Source organism: Ursus americanus, chromosome 25, assembly GCF_024610735.1.
Source record: "Ursus americanus isolate L20-20 chromosome 25, mUrsAme1.1.p, whole genome shotgun sequence".
Lineage (NCBI taxonomy): Eukaryota > Metazoa > Chordata > Mammalia > Carnivora > Ursidae > Ursus > Ursus americanus.
Genome location: NC_142151.1, coordinates 41,404,163 through 41,424,661, shown reverse-complemented (window position 1 = coordinate 41,424,661; position 20,499 = coordinate 41,404,163). Strand labels below are relative to the sequence as shown.

Sequence of the window (20,499 nt, the reverse complement as noted above, 5' to 3'; positions counted from 1 at the left end):
GCCTGTGAGCGCACTCTTTCTCTCCAATAAGTAAATACTAAAAAACGATAAAGAGCGAAGATCTGAAGGAGAAATGATCATTTCCTTGGTTGTAAGATGCACTTAAAACATGTTTTAATATTTCTGAGACTTGGCATATCTTTTAATCCATTGCATCTTACGAAAACAATGCAGTGTTTTTTCTTCTTTAGTGACTCATAAAATAGTCAAGCATCTTATTATCAATGCTATTTGGGCTGGACGCGTTAGCTGTTCGAGGGAGATAGGCTGTTGGCTAGACCAGATGTGGAGGTCAGGGAACTCGCTACTTAGCTGCGGTCCAGGAGTTTAACACAGGGAGTTCCCTGTGTCTGAGGGAAGCTGCAGGATAGGAAAAGCAGGGCTCAAAGAAGAATGAGACAGACAGGCAATACGTAGGATAGGATCAAAACCTGTCCCAGTCATGACCCCTAGAGCCATTACATGTGACCCCTGAGTCGGGGAAGGGTAGGAAAAAAACCAGAGGACTAGAACACTAGTCCTCCCTGGAGGAGCTCTGAAATGAGTACCGAAACACTGGGGTGCTTTAGCACAAAGGAGGTTACGGGTCTGTCCGGGCAGGGAGCTGGGAGTGTTTATTGCAATCCTTTGCCCAGTTTGCTCACCAAATCCAGAATACCAGAGGCCTTTCCATCCGTGATACTGGAAAGCCATGGTTTGGGGACCAACAAGAAAAGGACAGACAGTCAAGGAAACTGTTGCCCTGAGACAAGCAGTGGATTAAAAATATAATTTTGTTTAAGAAGGTCTTCGTGTTGCGGTGGAGAGACGTGTTCAAGTAACTGAAGCCGTGTGTTCCGTGCCGGGATGGAGGTGTGCGCAGAGGGCTGGGGGCGCCCAGGAGGCAGCGGCTGGAGGCTTAGCAGCCTCAGAGGTGATGCCGTTATGGCTGCATCTCAGGGTGCACAGGGCAGCTGGAGGGGGCCGGGAGACACGTTCCGGGCGGAGAGGCACCTCCAGCCCTGTGCCTCATGACTGCACCCCGATGACCGTCCCGGCCTCCCCTCTGATCTCAGGCTGCGCCCTGGCCTGGCTGGGCCTTGTTCCACCCGTCCACGGAGCTGGGGTCGAGTTGTTGGTCCCTGCTGCCGCTAGTGGCATCCTCCAGCCCCTGTTTTGGCAATAACTGCCCCTTTCGCTGACTTAATCAGAGCTCTGAAACGGTTCGCATTTCCCCCCTTTCTGCCCATTAACTGCAGCCTACTAATTAGTGCTGTCAGACTCCACACGCTCCTAACCCCCTTCACTAGCTCCGCCGGCAGCCAATGCTCCTCAGCGTAGCTGCCCCTCCCCGAGTGGTGATTGCACATCTTGGCCGTGCAGACCCCCTGCCCCAGCTGCCAGAGTGGCCGCTGTTGGCCGGATGCCTCTTCTTGATTAGCCCTTAACTTCTCCCCTCCCTCCTTCGCTCCCTGCCTTCCCCCTGACATCGCCGGGGCCTGCATTGGCGCTAGGTCAACATCCCTGTGGAGAAGGAGCTCTCTTCTCGAGCGGCTCCGGGTGCTGGAGTGCAGTGCTGTGGGCTGGGAGGGACTGAGGCGATACCCTCTCCCTACCCAGTGCACCCTCCCAGCAAGTCCGCAGTCAGCTTGTTCCGGATCATTTGACCTTGTGGTAGATCGGAGATCCCAGACTTTGATTTGTGCTACCTCTTCAATCCTCAGCTCTGATGGCTGCTCCCCTTTTGTTTCCTTAGCTTTCATATGAAATTCCAGATGCTCAAAGTCCTGCGTCTTTTTACCCCTTTATACCCACCCGGCCTCCTTACTCTCACTTCCTGGATCTTCCCGCAAACCAGCCCTCAGCCACCATCACTCCAGGGCTCCACCTCTCTGTTCTGGGGAGGCCTTCCTTTCTTTTTTGGGTTGGATTCCTTTTTTATTTCTCTTTTTTAAAAAAATGGATTTATCTTTAGGAATCTCTACAGCCAATGTGGGGCTCGAACTCACAACCCAGAGATTGAGAGATGTGTGCTCTTCCAATTAAGCCAGCCAGGTGCCCTTTGGGTGTGATTCTTTTTTTTTTTTTTTTTTTAAAGATTATTTATTTATTTATTTGACAGAGATAGAGACAGCCAGCGAGAGAGGGAACACAAGGAGGGGGAGTGGGAGAGGAAGAAGCAGGCTCCTAGCAGAGGAGCCTGATGTGGGGCTCGATCCCATAACGCTGGGATCACGCCCTGAGCCGAAGGCAGACGCTTAACCGCTGTGCCACCCAGGCGCCCCTTGGGTGTGATTCTTGACTCCTCTTTCCTCTGGGATCCTCCCCCAGCACACACACACACACACACACACACACACACTCTCTCTCTCCCCTTTGCTTCTGCTAATGAAGGCTGGGGAATGGGGAGGAAGTGGGTCCTTCTTCAGTACTAGCCGGCTGGGCTGTGTTAGGAACTGCCAGGAAAGCAGCTGAACCATCGGCAGAGGGAATGGCAATCTACGGCAGTGATGGTGACAACCCTACCACCGACCGAGACCTGTGTCAGGTGCCTTGCTAACCACATACATCCGTGTGGTTCCAGCCCCCTTATTGAATAACCCCATTTTCCAGATGAGGAAAGTGAGGCTCAGGATCCTTAAGTAACTTGCTTGCGTTCACACAGCTATAACTGCCTGAGCCTGTATTTAAACCTTTTCAACCCTTTCAACCCCTATTATACCTTTATGTAGTCTTCTCCCCCCACCTTTTTTTTAACATGGTGCCCAGAATCCTTTAAGTCAAAGTGATTTTCTTCAGAAAGTGAAAGTCTCTGGATCGTGGTCTCCTCCTCCTCTCCCCTCAGTCCAAGCAGCCCAAATGTGTCTCAGAGCCAGGCCCCTTCGTGGGCTCCCCGCACCCCCCGCCGCACAGTGTGGTCCCAGTGTGTCCTCTTTCCAGCCAGAGGTAGCAGTGGGGGTGGGAAGTGGAGAGGGGCTTCCTGCCAGCCAGTGGGGACACGGCAGCCTGGGCTCTGGGCTCGCATCATCTGCTCCTGCTAAGACAATCATCAACATAAAAGGCTAATTGTATTAATCACCCAGGCACCCCCCCCTTTCGGGAGAATTATGAATTGCCACCGCAGATGGCTCTGCTGATTGAAGGCAGTGCTCAGCGGGGGAAGGGCCAGATCAGATTACACACCATTAATTAAAAACTTCCCCTGACAACCGGCAGGAAGGGAGCGCACACCAAGGGTCTGCCTGGTTGGGTCTCGGTCCTCCCCACGCTCCCCCCCCACCCCCGCCCCGCCGCCCCCGCCCCGCAAGGCCCAGGGGCCGGGACTGCGAAGCCCTGCTGCCCCTGGCTGGAACCTGTGACTCCGGCTCCCGGAGGGCTGAGGGCCGGCCCTTCCCTCATCCAAGCAGATGGCTGGCTGTCCTATTAAAGGGCTCCAGAGAAGGAGAAGCTAACCTTTGGTTACTCATTCCCGGGTCTAACTTTGGATGCTCTTCAGATTCTAACCTATTTCCTCACTTTTCATGAAGCTTGTCTCCCCTTGCTCTAGTCTGTTCTGACAGAGCACAGCTTTAAAGAACTGTCCAGGAAAATAGCCCCCAGCTCTCCCTCCAAGCAGCCACCCTGACCCTTTGGGCCCGGAAGTTCCCCAGACAGGGGTTCCGCAGTCTGCTCCGGAGTAGGGGTGGGGACCCCAGTGCAGCTGTGCACCCTGGTCCCAGCTACCCCTCCCCACGAGCATCTCGGCTGCTCTCATCCTGGCTCATCCGACGTTGTAACTCCTGAATTCTCGTGATCAATTACCGCCTCCCCTCCCTCCCCAGTCGCCCAGCCTCAGTCATTCATTCATCAAACTTTCATTGAGCACCCAGTGTGGGCTCCACTCTGGGGACGCAGAGATGATTTGTCTAGGATCTTCAGAGCCTACTGCAGGAGCTCCACCCCCCTGCCCTTGTCAACCTTCTAGTTCTTGCCTCCTTCCCTCCTTCCTTCCTTCCTCCGGCTATAGCTTGTATAAGCCCCCTGGAGCTCTATTTTGGAAAATTCTAAGCTGGGAGCTGAGGAGACCTTAGGGGGCTGTGGTACTGAGCTTGGTGGCCTTTAGCAAGTCAATCACATCCCTCCCCCCTCCCATCCCCCCACCCACACCCAGCTGTCCCTGCTCATAAAAGGGCACAAGAAGCCCTGGGCTCAGAGACATTCTGAAGATGGATGAGTGGGGCCTGGCTTGGAGAGACGTGAATAGTACTCCACACTGACAATATCACAGAACCCTGAACACGGCCACTGTGGCCATGAGCACTCGGGGCTCTGTCACCCTGCCCTTGAAAGACTGTGGTAGCCCCTCCCATCCCCAGCACCTTTGGAGACATCATGGAAAACGACCTTTTTTATGGATTTGGTTGCTGTATCTCAGGGTACCATGGTGATGGGCACCATAGAGATGAGAAGAACTGACTTTTATTGGCTTGTCTCTTTGTTCCAGGGGCCCTCCTCACCCTCCTCCACACACACAAAGCTCCCGGGTCATAGATCCAGGAGAGAAGGAGGCAGTGGAAGTCAGTGGAACAGATGAAAGGAGAAAAGCCTACTCTCTTTTCCCTCCCTCTCAATCATCCCCCTCTCCCTTCTTCCCTCCTCCCTCCCATTACCAACAGCAATTGTATTCAAACCCGATAATTACAGTAACAGCTACAATAATCATCATTTATTGGGTTTGTTTTTCTAGCATTTTAACTTCCGAAAACATTTTCCAGTCTGTTGTTTGTTTTCACAGCAGGCTCTGGGGAAGGACTGTGCCCATTTTATAGGTGAGGAAGCTGAGATCCAGATAGGGCCCCAAGTCATGGGGAGACTATATGTAGAGCAGCTTGTCAGTATTAACAAGCCAGCTGAGACTAGTAATCCTTTAGAGGCACCGAACGGCCAACCTTGATTTCTTGGGTCATTCCTGAGTTCTTACCATCCTTGGGACTTATTCAGTAGCTTTTTGAGGATCCTGGGAGAATTGAGAATGAGGCTGGAGGCAGCTTGTGGTGCAGGTCAGGGACGGGGGGCTGGGATAGGGACTTCCCCCTCTCAGGATTGTTCCCATGAATGGGGCTGTGGGGTGGAGGGTGGGCAGACATCTGGGGAGAGCCTGCCTGAAAAGACCAGTTTGGCCCAAACCTCCCTTGCCAAATGCTGCCCACTGCCTGCCCTAGAAGAGACTCCTCTCTTGGTCAGCTCTTCCAAAGGGCGGGGTCCTCTGATCGATTGGAAGGACAGTCTCTGTCCTCAGGAAGCCTCCAGGCTGAGGGCGGGTCTGTAGTCCCAAACCATAAGAGCAGAGACAGCCCTACGAGGCGCTCAGAGACTGTCCCAGGACCCGATTCATCTGGGAAGTCTGGCTTTCCCCTCAAGGGTGGGTGAGATGTTGGGGGTCCCCAAGGTCTCTATAGCCCTTAGTGTCTAAGCTGAATGGCTGTCTGGGCTCTAATACCCAAGACAAGGCGATCTGGAGGCTCGGGAAGCCCACTAGGATCCAGACGGATGAGAGATGGGGAGGGCAATCATGCATTTCCCTGCCTCCTTCTTTTTTTTTTTTAAAAGATTTTATTTATTTATTTGACAGAGATAGAGACAGCCAGAGAGAGAGGGAACACAAGCAGGGGGAGCGGGAGAGGAAGAAACAGGCTTCCAGCGGAGGAGCCTGACGTGGGGCTCGAACCCAGAATGCCGGGATCACGCCCTGAGCCAAAGGCAGACTCTTAACGACTGAGCCACTCAGGCGCCCCTCCCTGCCTCCTTCTGCTCTGTCCCATTAAGAGATGGAGGAGGAGGAAACGGAACAGATTTGCTCCCCAGATTCTTTCTGTCTAGAAATATAATGCCAGGGATAGGGATGGGCATTCCCCGCCCACACTGTTAGCACAAGAGGCCTAGCCTCCCAGCCTTCCTGCTCTCAGCCCCCCACCCTGCCCCCACCCCCTATTAAACCTGAAGTCTGGTTGTACAAAGCACGCTACCCCCTAAAGGGCTCCTCTCAGAAACCCAAAGAAACCTATACCATCTGACACACGTTCCCCATTTCAGTATCCCCCGAACTGGACTGGGATTCTCTCTTCTCGGGCTCCGCTTCTGCCACTTTCTCTACTTCTTCAGTACCCACGAGGATGGCCAGTCGCTGGGCCATGGTCTTGGTGTCAGGGAACAGGATGAAGTTGTAGATCAGCGAACCCAGGACAGCTCCTGTCAGGGGTCCCACCCAGAAGATCTGAGGGGGCAGAGAGAAGGCGGCATGAGTTACCAGGATCATAGGGTAGCTCTGGGACCCTCACCTGCTTCCCGAGCATTGGCTTGGTCTCCCAGGACCCCTCGAGCTGTCTACACAGTGACAAAATGGAGAAACAGGTGTCCTGCCCGCCGAGTCTCTACAGGTGAGGTGACCTTGCCTCGCACAGGGCGGGCCCAGTCTCCTCACCACTCCTGTTTCCCTCCTCTCACCTCCCCTGTTCCCTGGAGCCCTGGCTAAGTGCTCTTCCTGCTTCTGCTGGTGTGTGTGTGTCTATTTCTGTTTGTCTTTTGCTTTATCCAAGTTTGGAAACTGGTCCAGCTGGAGGAAGTGAATAAGGAAACAGCCAGGACTTGAGGCCGGGGCCGAGGCTGCAGCTCCCGCCCCGGCCCATTTATCGACAGTCCACTGGGTCCCCTTGGCTACTGAAGCTGGAAACGAACGAAGTACAAGCCAGGATACTCACCTCCATCTTCTGAAGCTTAGGGAAACCTCCACTGGGGGTCAAGATGGTCTGTGGTAGGGGGGACCTGTCTCCCCAAGTCCCTGTGGACCCCCCCGCCGGTGAAAGCCACAGTCCCTATCGCCCCTGCCCAGGCCCTCCCCACCCCATGGCTGCCCGCAGAGGCTCTCACCCAGTGGACCTCGAACTTCCCAATGATGATGGCGGGGCCGAAGGAGCGGGCCGGGTTCATGGAGCAGCCGGTGAAGTAGACCTGGGGGGTGAGTGCGGGTTTGGGGTGTGAGGAGGTTTAAGGCAGGCCCGGGAGGGGACAGTCCCCTCTGCCCCCGCTTAGAGCCTTGGTCCCAGCCTTGGCCACTGCAGCACCTCACCCTGGACCCGGATTGTGGGACACAGCCTCGACCCAACGCATGAGAGGCTCAGGGAGGGACCCTTCCCGGCCTTCAGGGACCCTGCAGCCTCCTCAGGGAGGATCCAGTGTGGTACACGGTGTCCCCTTCGCCTCTTACCCCAATGAGGTGGCCCAGTGCCAGGGAGATCCCCATCATGGTGGCCGGGGAGCCCGATGCCTGCCGGCTGTCGGTCGAAACAAAAACGCAGAGCACCAGCTGCAGGGTCAGAACCAGCTCCACCGCCACGGCCTGGCCGGTCGAGACGCTGCTCCGGACCTGGGGGAGGTGGCTGTGCTGGAGGTGATGCGGCTCTGTGGGGGTGCGGTGAGGCCCTTGGGCCTCACTTCCTCGCTCTAAGGAGGGGACGCCTCACCACCACCGGGTCCAGGGCCCAAGGAGCTGGAGTGGGGAGAGCCGTGCAGCGGAGCTCGGGTCAGCCCTGGGCGCCGGCCCCCTGCGGAACGGAGCGGCCTCCCTCCTAGCCCACCGGTTGGCGGGGGCCAGTAGTTGGTGAGGGGCTCAGCTCTGCTGGGGAAGGGACGGCTCGGAGCTGGGCAGGGGGCGGTGTGCGTGCAGGTTTTCGAGCAGACTGGGAGGAGACCGTGGGCAGGAGTGGAAGGAGGAGACTTGGGGACGTAGGTGGAAGGATAGACGATTAGGGGAATCTGGGGGAGTGAGACAGTCCTCAGGGTGCTGGGGAAGGAGGAACATGGGGACACAGAGAAGCAGGGCACAGGGCACACCAGGAGAGGGGAAGGGCAGGCCGGGTCCCCTGGCACTCCCCACAGCCCCAGGCCTCCCTGGCTCCCCCGACCCTTCAACGCCTGGTCCTTGCCCAACTCCCGCTCCTGTTCCCCTGTCCCTTGTACCATAACCCCGTTCCTGCTCTGCCCGCACTAAGGCCACGGTCTGGTTCCCTGGGTCCCAGGGCGCAGCCCAGGGCAGGCCAGGAGCATGTGCCTGAGTTATCACCTCCCTGTCCCCTCTCCTCAGGCCTGGCCCTCCACCCTTACCACCTGTGTGGGCATCGCTTTCCCGGCCCCGCCAGGTGCCCGTCCCTGCACCTACCATGTTAACCCCAAGGGTCTCTCGGACGTCTCCTGGAATGACCCCATACAGCAGAGCAGCCCCCACCGTGGCCCCCGCCAGCTGGGAAGCCACATAGGCCACAGCACGGGGCAGGGAGATTTGGGAGCCCACGAGGAAGGCCAGAGTCACGGCGGGGTTGATGTGGCCCCCGCTGGTCTTCCAGGTGATCTGCACAGCCACGGCCGTGGCCAGGTTGAAGGTGATGGCGACCTGCAGCACGGTGGGAAGCGCCGAGGGCCAGGGCAGAGCTGAGCCCACACCGAAGAACACGTACAGCCCTGTGGCCAGGAACTCAGCGAACAGCGCCCTGCTGACAGCCCCCCAGAACCGGCACCCCTGCATCCCGGCCCCGCCTCAGCCGCCGGGCTGCCCTGGGCGCAGGTCCTGCTGCCTTGGCGGCGGCCTCTACTTCTCCTGGGACCTCTGTTTCTCTGGCCTCCGATCTCGGCTATCTCCACGGCTCTCTTGTCTCTGGCCTGCTCCTTTGCTGCTGACCCGAGGACCTGCTGGTCAGACTGGCAGGGAGCAGCCCGACAAGACTGTGTGCTTCTGGGTGGGCGGGAGGCGTGAGGCCGGTATGAGGAGTGGTGCTCCCTGCTTGCTCCGCCCTGAGCTCGCCTCGCAGCTGGGAGGGTGGGGGGGGGGGGCAGCCCCTAGGCGCTGAGCTGGAACCTCTGGGTTCCCACCGGACAGGCCTAAGGCTGCTGCAGGCAGAGGCCGGGCCTGAGGGTGGCAGGTGCAGGAGGGCTGGGCATGGGATTCCAGGGTGCTCACATCCCCGTGTCCGCTTAGACGCAGCAAGCTCATCATGTCCCCCAGTCCAAGGCCTGCTTCCCGGGGTCCTGTGTCTTCCCAGGGGCTCGTGTTCTGACCCCCTCTGCCTGCGGGCTCTGCCTCCAAATGGGCTCACACTGTTCTATGCCCCATAAACCCGGATGTGAAATGAAGCTCTTTCCTCCATTCCCACCTCAATCCCTACTCACAGAAAGCAGATGTGAACAGAGTCAACTTTACTAAGGACCGAGGTCCGTGTGGGCGCAGGGGGCACAGAGGGAGGAGGGCCTTATTCCACAGCTGATCAGCTGACCCACGGCAGTGGAGAATTTCCCCTGCGAGCCGGGAATTTCCACTGGCTTGTCCTTGCCCCGTCCTGTCTCCCTTGCCCGCCCCTCTCTCTCAGCCCCTCTCCCCTCCACTTCCTGCTTGCCTCCTTCTCAGGGGCCTGAACAGTCCCTCTCAAGTCCACACACAGGGCAGCTGAGCCATTTTTGTGGCAATGCTGGCCCTAAGGTCACCCAGGCCCTAGGCTCTGCCCTTTGAACCCCAGCAGCCTATCAAGATATTCTCTCAAACAAAGGTGTTCCCTCCATAAGAAGGATCTGTGGAGCTGTTGAACTAAGTCCTTACCCTTCACCACATCCGGGTGCCCTGACCTCCCCCCCACCCCGCCCCAGCTCCTGTGTCTTTAGGCTCCTCAAATGTGACCTGTCTCCAAATGAGATCCTCATCTCTCTGTGACCCCCCCACCCCCAAATGCACTCTTCCTGTTTTCTCCAGCTCAGTTGGTGGCACCTGGGAAGGATCCTCGAACATTCTCTCCCTCCTGCCCCCAACCAAGAAAGGCATGGAGTCCTGCTGATTTGGAATCCTAAATATTTCTTGACTGTGCCCTCTTCTTGCCACCCCTGCTGCCCTGCGGCCTTGAACCATTCTGTCTGCTTCCTCACTCAGCTCCAATCAATTATCCACACTGCAGCCTGAGTGATCTTTCTAAAATGCAAATCTGATTCTGCTGCTCCCTTGCTAAAATCCCTTCCAAGTGTCCCTCCAGCCCGGCCTACAAGGTCTTCCAGGATCTTGCTCCTCCCACCTCACCTCTCCGCACTCCTTGCTTTGTCCTTTACCCTGTGGCCTCACCAAATGGCCAGTGGTTCTGGAACACGCCATGCTGGTCGCTCCTTGGAGGATGCCCTGTCTTCTCCTTGCACAGCCCTTCCCACGTCTTTTGCTTGGGTAACTCCTAACTCATCCCGAAGGCTCAGCTTCAGTGTCGCGGTCTCCTTGCCTGGGTGATGACCCTCCGTGTGCTCCCAGCACACCCAGGCACTTCGGTACACTTCAGTCACTGCGAGAGCTGTCGCGGTGTTAATGTGCCTCCTGAATGGGGCAGTGAGCCCCTCGGGGGGCGGGAACCAAATTTCGCTCATCCCTACATCTAGTGTCTCGCACAGGGATTGGCCATATTGGTGCTCGATAAATATATTTTTTAAAGATTTTATTTATTTATTTGACAGAGAGAGAGCACGAGCAGGGGGAGGGGCAGAGGGAGAAGCAGGCTCCCTGCGGCGCAGGGGCCCACCTTGGGCTGGATCCCAGGATCCCGGGATCATGACCTGAGCCAAAGGCAGACGCTTACCCGACTGAGACACCCAGCGCCCTGCGCTCGATAAATATTTATCGATGAAAGAAAGAATGAATAAAAGCTTCTGGACCTCCAGGAGGCAGGTGACTTTCATATCTACTTACTACCAGCCAGTTCTTCTTCCGGCCTTATACCTATCCCACCTGGGACTGAGCCCTCTGAAATCTTCCAGTGGACTATCCCAGCTCTGGTTACAGGCTCTGTCCCCCCACCCTCCCCCGTTCCCTTTCCGTTCTTCCAGCCTTCCTGGCCTCACCCTCCCCTCCCCAGCCCGATCCCCTGGCATCAGTGCCCCCACTGTCCCGGCTCCCCGTTTTCTCCACCCCAGCCCGTGCATCTCTCCGTTCCAGTCTCCTCCACAGCCCTCCGCCCCCATCCGGATCTGCGTTGCTGAGCGCTGCTGGAGAAACTCGCCCAGCCGTGCAGACAGCTGCCATGATGAGTCCATGGTCTCTGGCTTCAGCGGGGGTCACAGCTCTGCTCAGCAATCCTTACACCGTCCTCAGTCGGCTCTCTCTCTCTCCCCATTCTCCTAAGGCCAACTTCCAACCTTGTCCACGCTCTCCACGTGCCCTACTCCAGCTTTCTTCCAGCAGCTCAGCTTGACCCCTGTCCTACCTAGAAAGAGAAACTAGAGGGTAAGACTTCTTCCCATCCTTCTTCCCCAGCCACAAACTCACACGCAGCTGCTCCATGCCCTCACCAGCTTCCCTCTGGCCCTTCTCCTGTGTCCAGTCAGGGGCCTCTCCTTGTGCTCCTGGCTCCCTTTGAGCGACTGGGATCCTCTCTGGGCCGGTCCCAGTCTCATCTGGGGTTTTCACTTCTCCCCTCCTGGCCACTACTTGACAACGGGGCCTGGGTAATCCCAGAGTAGTGGAGAGACCATGGGTTTGTTACGCCTTTCCTCTTTGTCTCTCTTTCAAGACTTTGCTCGGGTCCAGTTCCTCTGTGAAGCCTGCCCTGATTCTCCTCTCCAGCCAGTGGCGACTTCTGGCTTTGACCTCTCAGTGCCTCCCCTGTTCCGGTGCAAACTCCCGTGCTTGCCTGGTATCAAAGAGGCTTTCAAGAAATGCCCGAGGAATGAAGGAATGTGGCCGTGGGGGGCAGTGTGGGGTGACACTCCTCCCTGGCACTGTGGGCTCTCTACCTAGGGGCTGTCCCAGGGAACCTCAGGGCATCTCTCTCCTTCCCTTCCTGCAGACGGGGCCACAGAGGGCTGCCCTACACCCTACCTAGCCTCGGTGAGGTGCACCTGTACGCCAAGCACCCGACAGCACTAGTGCCTAGCTGTCGAGGGCCTTTGATAAGGCAAAGCATTTGCACATTGCCACGCATACTGCACCCCTGACCAGTGGGCAACTTCTGTGAGCTCAGTTTCCCCACTTATAAATGGAGATAATTCCCGTTTCCCCATGCGTCATTAGGGGTAAATGTGTTGATACCTAGGACAGCGTCTCTGAGCCAAGAAAATTTTGGTTGTTAGGATTGCCCTCCTTCACCCCTCTGGGGCGACAAGTGTGAGGACTGGGTTGGGGTGGGAAGGGTCCTGGTTGCTATGGCAGCTCCTGAGGTTCCGGCTCTGGGCCCTGGAAGCCGAGAGAATCAAGTGCAGCAGCAACCCTTATCTCCAGCTGGCCTAGAGCAGAGCCTCCTGGGAAGCTGTCTGGCCCAGGACAAGGTCGTTTACCCCCTGAGGCCAGGTGGGCATTGGCCAGGACTTTGCTCCAGCCAGCACCGCCCCCACCCTGTCAGTCCTGGGCTCTATTGCTAAGCTCTGGGGTCCCTCATGCTCAGAGGCCTTTTGCCAAGGCCCCACTCCTGGCTGCCTACAGCTCCCTGTCAGGTGGCCGTGGGCTTTTAACCTCCTAGAGGCCTGTCTAGCTGCTGTGGGGCTATCTCCGTCGGGGAGTGGGGGGTGTAGCTGTGTGTGCACAAGGGGCCATGTGGGCTCTGACTGAGGTCTTCTCAGCTTGGGGAACAGAGGGGGAGCAAAAGGGGGGGGGGAAGGAGGGAGGTCCTGGGAGAGAAGAAGAGGGAGAATGGAAGCACGTCAGAAAGGGAAGGATTCAGGGGCACCAGGGTGGCTCAGTCGTTAAGTGTCTGCCTTCCGCTCAGGGCGTGATCCCAGAGTCCTGGGATCGAGCCCCATATCAGGCTCCTCTGCTGGGAGCCTGCTTCTTCCTCTCCCACTCCCCCTGCTTGTGTTCCCTCTCTCGCTGGCTCTCTCTGTCAAATAAATAAATAAATAAATAAATAAATAAATAAAATCTTAAAAAAAAAAAAAAAAGATTCAAGGTAGCTTCCCTCGCATCATCTCACCAATCCTCCCAGACTGTGGAAGCCCCGTCCACACCTGACAGAGGAAGCTGAGGCCCAGGAGGGTCTTCCAGAGCTAACCCACCCCTGGGCCCCTCCTCCCATCCCCTTAGACAGCCAACCCTGTGGCTGTTTTCTGCCTTTACCCCCATCTCCCCATCGTGTCCCCATGTCCACCTTCCTACCTGGTGAAAACCAGCAGCCCCTGGGCAGAGGGGGAGGGGGAGGAGTAGGAAACCTCCCACAGGAGAATCAAGGCTTTTCCGGGTTCCATTTCCCCCTGGAGCAGAGGCTCAGGGGTGACTGAGCACGTGGGTACTTGGGTGTGACACACATATATACCTCTCTGAGAACACATCGAGCCAGGTTCCTAGGTCTGGTCCCCAGCAGCCCTGTGGCCTTATGAGAGAACGTGTCAGGGTTGGTGTGGCTCTTCACACACACACACACACACACACACACACACACACACACACACACACACACACACCGAGTGAGCAGTCTATGCCCAGCAGACACAGCCCCTTGAGTACAGCTGAAGGTCAGTGTAGATGTGCAGGGCTACCATGTGCGTGTACACGTGTGCGCAGGCCTCCGTGGGCTCCAGACCCTCCTGGAAGTTCACACACCAAGGGACACAGCGCCCCCTGCTGGCCAAACAGCCCGCCGCCGCATCTTGTAGGCCCAAAGCCCTATAGGGGACCCGCACCCTCCGGCCAGGCCAGGCCTATAACTTCCTCGAATTGGGTGCCCCGCCCATCCCTGAGGGTCTGTCTCCCACAGGCCCACGGTTCACTACGTTATGCTCTCCTTCGGACCCGTCAAAAAAGGAACGCACGTCGCTGGGCTGGACGGAGAGCCCAGCCTCCCAGTCATGTCTGTACCTGTACCTGAGTCCTGTGGGGCGAGAGGGGGACGGATGCCCTCTCTTCTGCACCCCCACCCGGATAGTGGACTGGGAGTAGCTGCTTCCTGGTGGCCTAGGGGACCCAGGCCTGAGAGACTCCCCGTACCCCCATGTGGCTAGGGCCCAGACCCAGGATTTGTGTTAGAGGAAGCCTCGCAGCTGCGGATTCGGTGGACGAGGGCCCCCCCTGCTGGTCGGAGCTGGTATTTGCGGCCTGGCTTGAGGGTAGGGGCCGGATGGATGAGGCAGGTGAGGAACCACTCTTTTAAGGGGGCCCTGAGGTTCTCTCTCTCTCTCTCTCTCTCTCTCTCTCTCTCTCTCTCTCTCTCTCTCACACACACACACACACACACACACACACACACGCACGCACACAAGCACACTGCCATTTGGTGTTAACTGTAAGTCAGTGGGCGGGCAGGGGCGGTTGGCTCCCCCACACTAGGCTCGAGTTTGAAGGAGGGCTGGGAAGTCTGACCCTCCTCACCCACCCTCCCTGGGACGGACACTGGCCAGCCAGGGTCTATGGCTTCTTCCACCTCTTCTCGGCCCGTCTCCTGACCGTCCTGGCCCCTCCTCTTTGGAGGCAAAACTGTAAGACCACCGGAGAGGTTCCCATTCCGGGGAAGCAGGAACTCAGGTTCAAACAGGAGAGCAGGGCCCAGAACTGGAGTGTGGCTGGGGTCCCAGATGTGTGTGCTGTGTTCTTTTCACACTAGTTTATTGAGCACTCACTCTGAGGCGCCCGGCCCTGTTTGCACAAGTGTTTTCCTTCCGTCCACTGTCTCACTGCATGCTCACCACACCCCATGAGGTGGGTACAAGCATGCCCATTTTATAGATGAGGGCTCCCTGCTCGGTGGGGAGTCCGCTTCCCCCTCTGCCCCCCCCAGCCATGCTCATGTGGGGGCTCTCTCTCTCAAATAAATAAATAAATAAAACATCTTGCAAAAAAAAAAAAAAAGCCCCAAAACAGAAACAACCAAAAAACCCAAACAACTCAGAGAACCTATGTTACCCAAAGTTGCAAAGTAGAATTTGAACTCCAAGCCAGACTCCTTAACTATGAGGCAGGGCTGTGTCCTGAGCTGCTCTTCTGCGTGACTTCCACCATTTTCCCTACAGAGAGCAGACTGGTCCCAGGTACCTCACTCCCCTAATCTTAAATCATTCCCACAGCAACCCTGTGAGGGAAGCATTTTTTATCCTTGTTTCATCAGCTTAAGAGACGGAGGCTCAGAGAGTTTAAGGAGGCTTCCTAAGGAGTGTCAGTGACAAGGGGACAAGGGCAGAGCAGAGCCACAGGCCCAGAGGGGAAGACAGTGGGAACAGAGGCTGGCAGAGGCCGGAGAGAGGAGACCCAGAAAAAGGCGGGGCTGGCTGTGGCTTCTGGGTGTGTTGGGGGGTGAGGTAGGGGGTTTCTCCCTCTGACCACAGGCTCCCAACATGGCCCCTTTTTGGAAGAGTGAGGTGCAGAGAGGGGAGTCCAGGGCTGTGTTTCCTTCCCGATGACAGATCTGGCTGGTCACCCCCTTGGCATCTCAAGGGGCTGCCAGCTGGTTCAATTCTCCTCCACCCTGCCTGGCATACCCTGCCACTGGGGCCAGGCCCTCCTCAAGTGGCAGAGACTTGACATAGCTGAGGTGGGAGGGGCGAGCAGGTGGGTGACTTGGTGAGGACCCCTCCTCTGCTCCCGCGGCCCCCTCCTGACCTCTTGCTCTGTTTCTATGTTTCGGTCTCCTTCTCTCCCTCTCTCTCTCTTCCCGACCTCATCTCTCTGCCTCCCTAAGCCTCCCCTGGCCTCAGCTTCCCTGTCTTTCCACAGAGAACTGTGCAGACCATGGAGAGCATCGGGGATGACAAAGAGGAAACAGACAGTCCAGAGGGACAGAGGTGATCAGCCAGAGTGTCCCAAGGAGAGGCTCTGGGGAGAGACGAGGCAGAACTTGAATGTCAGTGGTTTATTGGTAAGCCCCTGCCCCCAAACACCAGCAGCCCTACCCCGTGCATCCTCCAGCAGAAATAAATAAGGTAGCATTTAATGAACCAGTCTGTCTCCCTCCTAAGGCAATCTGGGGAGGGGCAGCCTCTGCTGTCCTAGGGACTGGGACCCCTCTGGCTCTTAAGAGGGGGCGGTGGGGGAAGATAGGGGCATACAGACTGCTGGCCACCCCTTCCTAGCTTGGCCCCAGCGCAGCCTGTGAGCTTCGTGCTACTTTCACAGTCTCTGAGGTCTGACCTCATGGCAGCGGGCTGCCCTGTCCCAGAGAGACCCCCTCCCCATCAGACACCAGCCCCTGGCCCCCACTCAAGCGTCCCATCATGGGTTCCTGCTCCCCTCCCTAACTGTGAAGCTGGGGGAGCCAGCACCTCCTCCCTAGCCCAGAGGACCCAGCTGTAGGGGAAGGAAGGTTTGCTGTCCTATATATATAATATTTTTGCCCCTGTGGTTCAGGGGCTGGGGGGCCGGCCCCTGCCTGACACTGGTCAGCGGGCAGTCAGCTCCATGGTCTTCTTTCGCTCCTCTCGTTGCTCTTCCCAGTCCTCCTCAGGCTCATACGTGCCCTTGATGACGGCCATGCGCTCGCTCAGGCTCAGGGAGTTGGGGAAGAGCAGATAGAAGTACAGGATGGCAGCCAGGATGGCCCCCACGATGGGCCCGACCCAGAACACCTGGCGGGGACATGGCAGGGTCAGGGGGCTGAGTCCGGACCTCAGAGACCAACAGCTTCCCCTCCAGAGGACAGACCTATGGACCCTCAGAGGAAGTGGACATACAGACTTCCAGACCTCCAGACCTCCAGAGAGACTTCCTCCTGCCCAAGGAACAGATATAAGGACACCCTATTCCTCGATGACGGGGACTTGGCCTCCAGACACTCAGATCTTCAAAGGAGACAGATCCCCAGAAGGACAGGGCCCCCCAGCCTCACCCTAAAGAGAGACGAATGACCCTTCGAAGGAAACAGACATGTAGATTCTCGGAGAGACAACAGAACTCTCCCTCCCACACAGGGAATGAAACAGACCCTGGAGAGAGAGAACGCGAGGAGGCGACAGATAGACTGTCCAGAGGGACAGGCCCACAGGAAGGAAGACTCTCAACCCCATCAGCTGGAACAGGTGAGGAAACCATCAGAGAGGACAGACCCACAGACGCAGTACGCCCCCCCACCTGCGTCCCACCCCAGATGGACAGACACAAAATCCTCAGCGATCTACACAGAGGAACAGATCTCCTTCCCTTCCTCAGAGGTACAGATACAGGTAGTCCCCCCACCCCCCAGCCCCAAACCAGGGTCCTCTGCCATTTAACTACCCTCGTCCTTGTTCTGGCTGCGTTCCATCCCCTTCCCCTTTTGATCTCCAGCCACACCTCCCAGGGCCACCCCCAAGCTCTGGGCCCATAGCATCCAGATAGTCCAGGGGCTCTTGGCCGGGTTTCCAGGCCCTCATTGCCAGGGAGCCAGGGTAGGGCTGACACTCACCCAGTGAGCAGAGCTGAAGCGATTCATAACCACCGCAGGGCCGAAAGAGCGGGCTGGGTTCATGGAGCAGCCCGTGAAGTAGATCTGGACGGAGGGAGGGAGGTGGTGAGGGGGGCACCATGCTTGTCCAACTCCTAAAGGCCCGGTCTTTCCCAGAGTCACCCAGAAGTTCAGGGGCTCAGCCAGGTCTCTGAATCAAGTCTCCCAATTCCTAGGCTGGTGACCTCTCCCGCCACGGGTCCCCATGCACCCTTCCTTCTTCTCAAGTCCTGTGCTTGGGCTTGATTTCCTGCTTTCACCCCAACTCCCACTTACTGCCATAATCTCTCAGGCTAGAGGAGATTTTGGGGGATCCAGCCTGGGAGAGAGTACAGCAACCCCACTCCAGGCCTTCACTGCTGGGTTTCCTGGTACAGAAGGGTGCTACTCTGGGGCCCCATTATTTGTCCTGAGGGGCTCCCCACAACTCCAGCCAAGTGGCAGCATTGCTCACCCCCACGAGGTGGCCCAGTGTGACGGAAAGGCCAATGGACAGGGCCGGAGAGCCCACAGGACTGGTGCGGCGGGAGTCAGTGGAGGAGAAGATGCAGAGGGCCAGCTGGAAGGTCAGAATCAGCTCCACTACCATAGCCTGGCCCTGTGTTGTGTTGTTGTTGAGCTGCAAGGGGAGGGAGGGTTAGAACGCCCGCCACTAGCTCCACGGCCAGGGGCTTGGGGGATGGGGCTTTTGGCTTCCAAGGACACCTAGAGCCACTGCACCTGGAAGCCAAGCCTTGCACACGGTCAGGAAGGTCATTTGCTGAAAAGACTACCTCCCTGACAGTGTGTGCAAAGCTTGGAGCACAGGCCTGTGGCCAAGGAGCTGAGGGTGAGGGGAGCTTTTCCTGGACAAGGTCCTGTCAACGGTTCTGCCCAGTTCCCACCCCCACAAGCTGGCATTTACCCTCCCTCCTGTGGGCAGCTGCCCAGTTTGCTTACTGCACCCCCAGCCTGCCTCCCGCCCGTGTCTGACCCGCTGCCAGTGCCAACCTCAAACCCGTCTCTCCGGTGGGGCTGACTCACGGCTTGACAATGGCCGAGAAAATCCTCCTCTGTGTTTGATTAATGACCCCAGTTTGCATGGGACATGGGGACTGAATCTGGGACTGTGGGCGGGGGTGAGAGCAGGGAACCAGGAGCAGGAACCAATACTCAACAGACCCTACACGCTGCGGCTGCGTTAGGAGGGCCACACATATGGTTTCCAAACGTAATGCCCATGCCACTTGCTGTGGTAGGTTCTGACCACCCCCACGGAATGGCTGAGAAAAATGAGACCCAGAGGAGCAAGGGTCACCCAAAGCTAGGATTACAACCCGTCTTTGGTGGTTCCATGAAACCACTCCAATGAGGAGCAGACAGGAGCAGGGAAGGTCCCAAGAGGAAGGCAAAACTCAGGGTTGAGACAGGAGAAAGCCAGAAGTTCCGGGCAAGAAGGGAGGGACAGTAGGCACCAGGAGAGAGGCCAGGAAGAGCAGCAGGAGGGGAGCAGGCAGAGGAGGTGGGTATGAAGCAGGGAGGCTGAGACGGGGCACACCCCAGCCTGGAGATTCAACTTTCTGACTTTCCTGACGGCGCTGGCCCATTCTGTGGCACCCATCTTTGAAATGGGGTCGGGGACCTGGTCAGGAGCCCACTGCAAGGTCCCTACCCCACCCCAGCCCCATGGGCACTCACCGCGTTGATGGCCAGATTGCCTCGGGCATTGAGCGGGGCCAGCCCATAGAGGATGCCCGCCCCGGCGATGGCGCCCACCAGCTGGGCCACCACGTAGAAGGCCGCCCGGAGCAGGGAGATCTGGTTGCCCACTAGGAGGGCCAGCGTGATGGCGGGGTTGATGTGGCCGCCGCTCACGGGCCCCAGAGCCTGGGCCAGGGTGCCTATGGCCAGGCCGAAGGCCAGCGAGATCTGCAGGATGCTGGGCAGCGCCGACGGCCACTTGAGGGCCGAGCCGAGGCCGAAGAAGACGAAGATGAGGGTGGCCAGGAACTCGGCAAACACGGCCTTGAGGAAGGCCACGGAGCACACCTCCTTCTTCATGGTGGCCGCGGGGGCCAGGCGGCGGCGGCCGCAGCACTGGACGCCCGTCCGGGCGGCGGCGCAGGGGGCGGGGGGCTGGCTCCCTGGCGCGGCGCGCTCTGCGGCGCCCACTGTGTGGCTAGCGGCCTGGCGCGGGCCCTGCAGGGGTGCGCTATATAGAGGGCGGGCGGCCCGCGGGGGGGCGAGCGCGGGGAGGCAGTGGGCGGCTCCCGCGCCCGGGGCCCAGCGCAGCGCGCAGGGAGGGAACCTGGCGGCCACCAGCGGCTCGCAGCGGGCCGGGGCCCCGCGCGCCCCCGACCCGGCGCCCGCCCCCCCGATGGGGCAGCAGCGGACGCGCCCGGGCCACGTGACCCAGGCGGCGGCCGTGTAGGCCGGCCGGGCGGCGGGGGAGCCGCGCATGGTGCGCCCCGGACGGCTCCCGCGCTCTCCTCCGCGCCGCTGGTCCCGGGCTCCCTGGGAGACTTCGCCGCGTCCGGCCTCGCCCGTCCTACGGTGCTCCGGGCGCCTACCTCCGCTGGCCCTCTAGCTCCGTCCCTTGTCTTCCCCTCTTCTTCTCCTCGGGCTCTGGGTCCAGCTCCTCCTTTTCTTCCTGCGACCCGGGCATCCTGACCCGGCCTCACCCGCGGCAGGGCTGGAATGATGCGATTCTCCGAGGACAGCGCCACTCAGCTCCCTGCCCGGAGGTGGCGGGGGCGGGTGGCCGGGTTGGGCCGTGCGGGGCGGTCCGGCCGGCCGTCGCGGGCCTCTCCCTGGCCGGCCCAGGCTGACTTCCCGGGTTGGAGCGGGGGCGTTTTGGGAAAAGTAGGCACAGCGCCAGCCTGGCCTGCGCTTGGCAATCCTCGAAGCCCGGTAGCCCCGGGAGGCGTCGTCTCCCGGGCAGCCGAGCCAGCCCCTCCAGGAGCACAGAACTCCTGGGGATCCCAGCGAGCCCCCAAGAGGGTGGGGGCCGGGAGTTCACTTTGTTCATGGGACCTGAGGGGGCATGACCGAGTTCGGTTTTGTCTGGGGTCAGGGAAGAGCCCCTGGGATTCGGGGTCGGAGTTTGGTGAGAGGAGGGTACAGGTGCATCGCGGACCTCCCATGCCAGGTTTTG

The 20,499-nt window shown here is 58.5% G+C and overlaps 2 protein-coding genes across 2 annotated transcripts; both read right to left on the bottom strand.

Annotated features, from left to right (window-relative positions):
• Positions 1-4,669: 4,669 nt before the first annotated feature.
• On the bottom strand, positions 4,670-8,771 carry AQP6 (aquaporin 6). Its single transcript, XM_045801094.2, has 4 exons — positions 8,174-8,771; positions 7,223-7,381; positions 6,886-6,966; positions 4,670-6,232 (listed from the first exon to the last, which is right to left on the bottom strand). The coding sequence occupies exons 1-4, from the start codon at positions 8,534-8,536 to the stop codon at positions 6,020-6,022; spliced, it is 816 nt and encodes a 271-aa protein (XP_045657050.2). The 5' UTR covers positions 8,537-8,771; the 3' UTR covers positions 4,670-6,019.
• Positions 8,772-15,791: 7,020 nt separating this feature from the next.
• On the bottom strand, positions 15,792-19,805 carry LOC123794636 (aquaporin-5). The gene is made up of 4 exons (XM_045800805.2): positions 19,044-19,805; positions 17,821-17,985; positions 17,328-17,411; positions 15,792-16,512 (listed from the first exon to the last, which is right to left on the bottom strand). The coding sequence occupies exons 1-4, from the start codon at positions 19,803-19,805 to the stop codon at positions 16,327-16,329; spliced, it is 1,197 nt and encodes a 398-aa protein (XP_045656761.2). The 3' UTR covers positions 15,792-16,326.
• Between the last annotated feature and the right edge of the window lie 694 nt (positions 19,806-20,499).

Coding starts and splice junctions, on each gene's coding strand:
- AQP6 (XM_045801094.2), bottom strand. CDS start 8,536: ATGCAGGGGTGCCGGTTCTGGGGGGCTGTCAGCAGGGCGCTGTTCGCT. Junction 7,382..8,173: donor AGACCCTTGGGGTTAACATG/GTAGGTGCAGGG, acceptor CACCTCCCCCAG/GTCCGGAGCAGCGTCTCGAC. Junction 6,233..6,885: donor GGAAGTTCGAGGTCCACTGG/GTGAGAGCCTCT, acceptor CTGCCCCCTCAG/ATCTTCTGGGTGGGACCCCT.
- LOC123794636 (XM_045800805.2), bottom strand. CDS start 19,805: ATGCGCGGCTCCCCCGCCGCCCGGCCGGCCTACACGGCCGCCGCCTGG. Junction 17,986..19,043: donor GCAATCTGGCCATCAACGCG/GTGAGTGCCCAT, acceptor CTCCCCTTGCAG/CTCAACAACAACACAACACA. Junction 17,412..17,820: donor CACTGGGCCACCTCGTGGGG/GTGAGCAATGCT, acceptor CCCTCCGTCCAG/ATCTACTTCACGGGCTGCTC.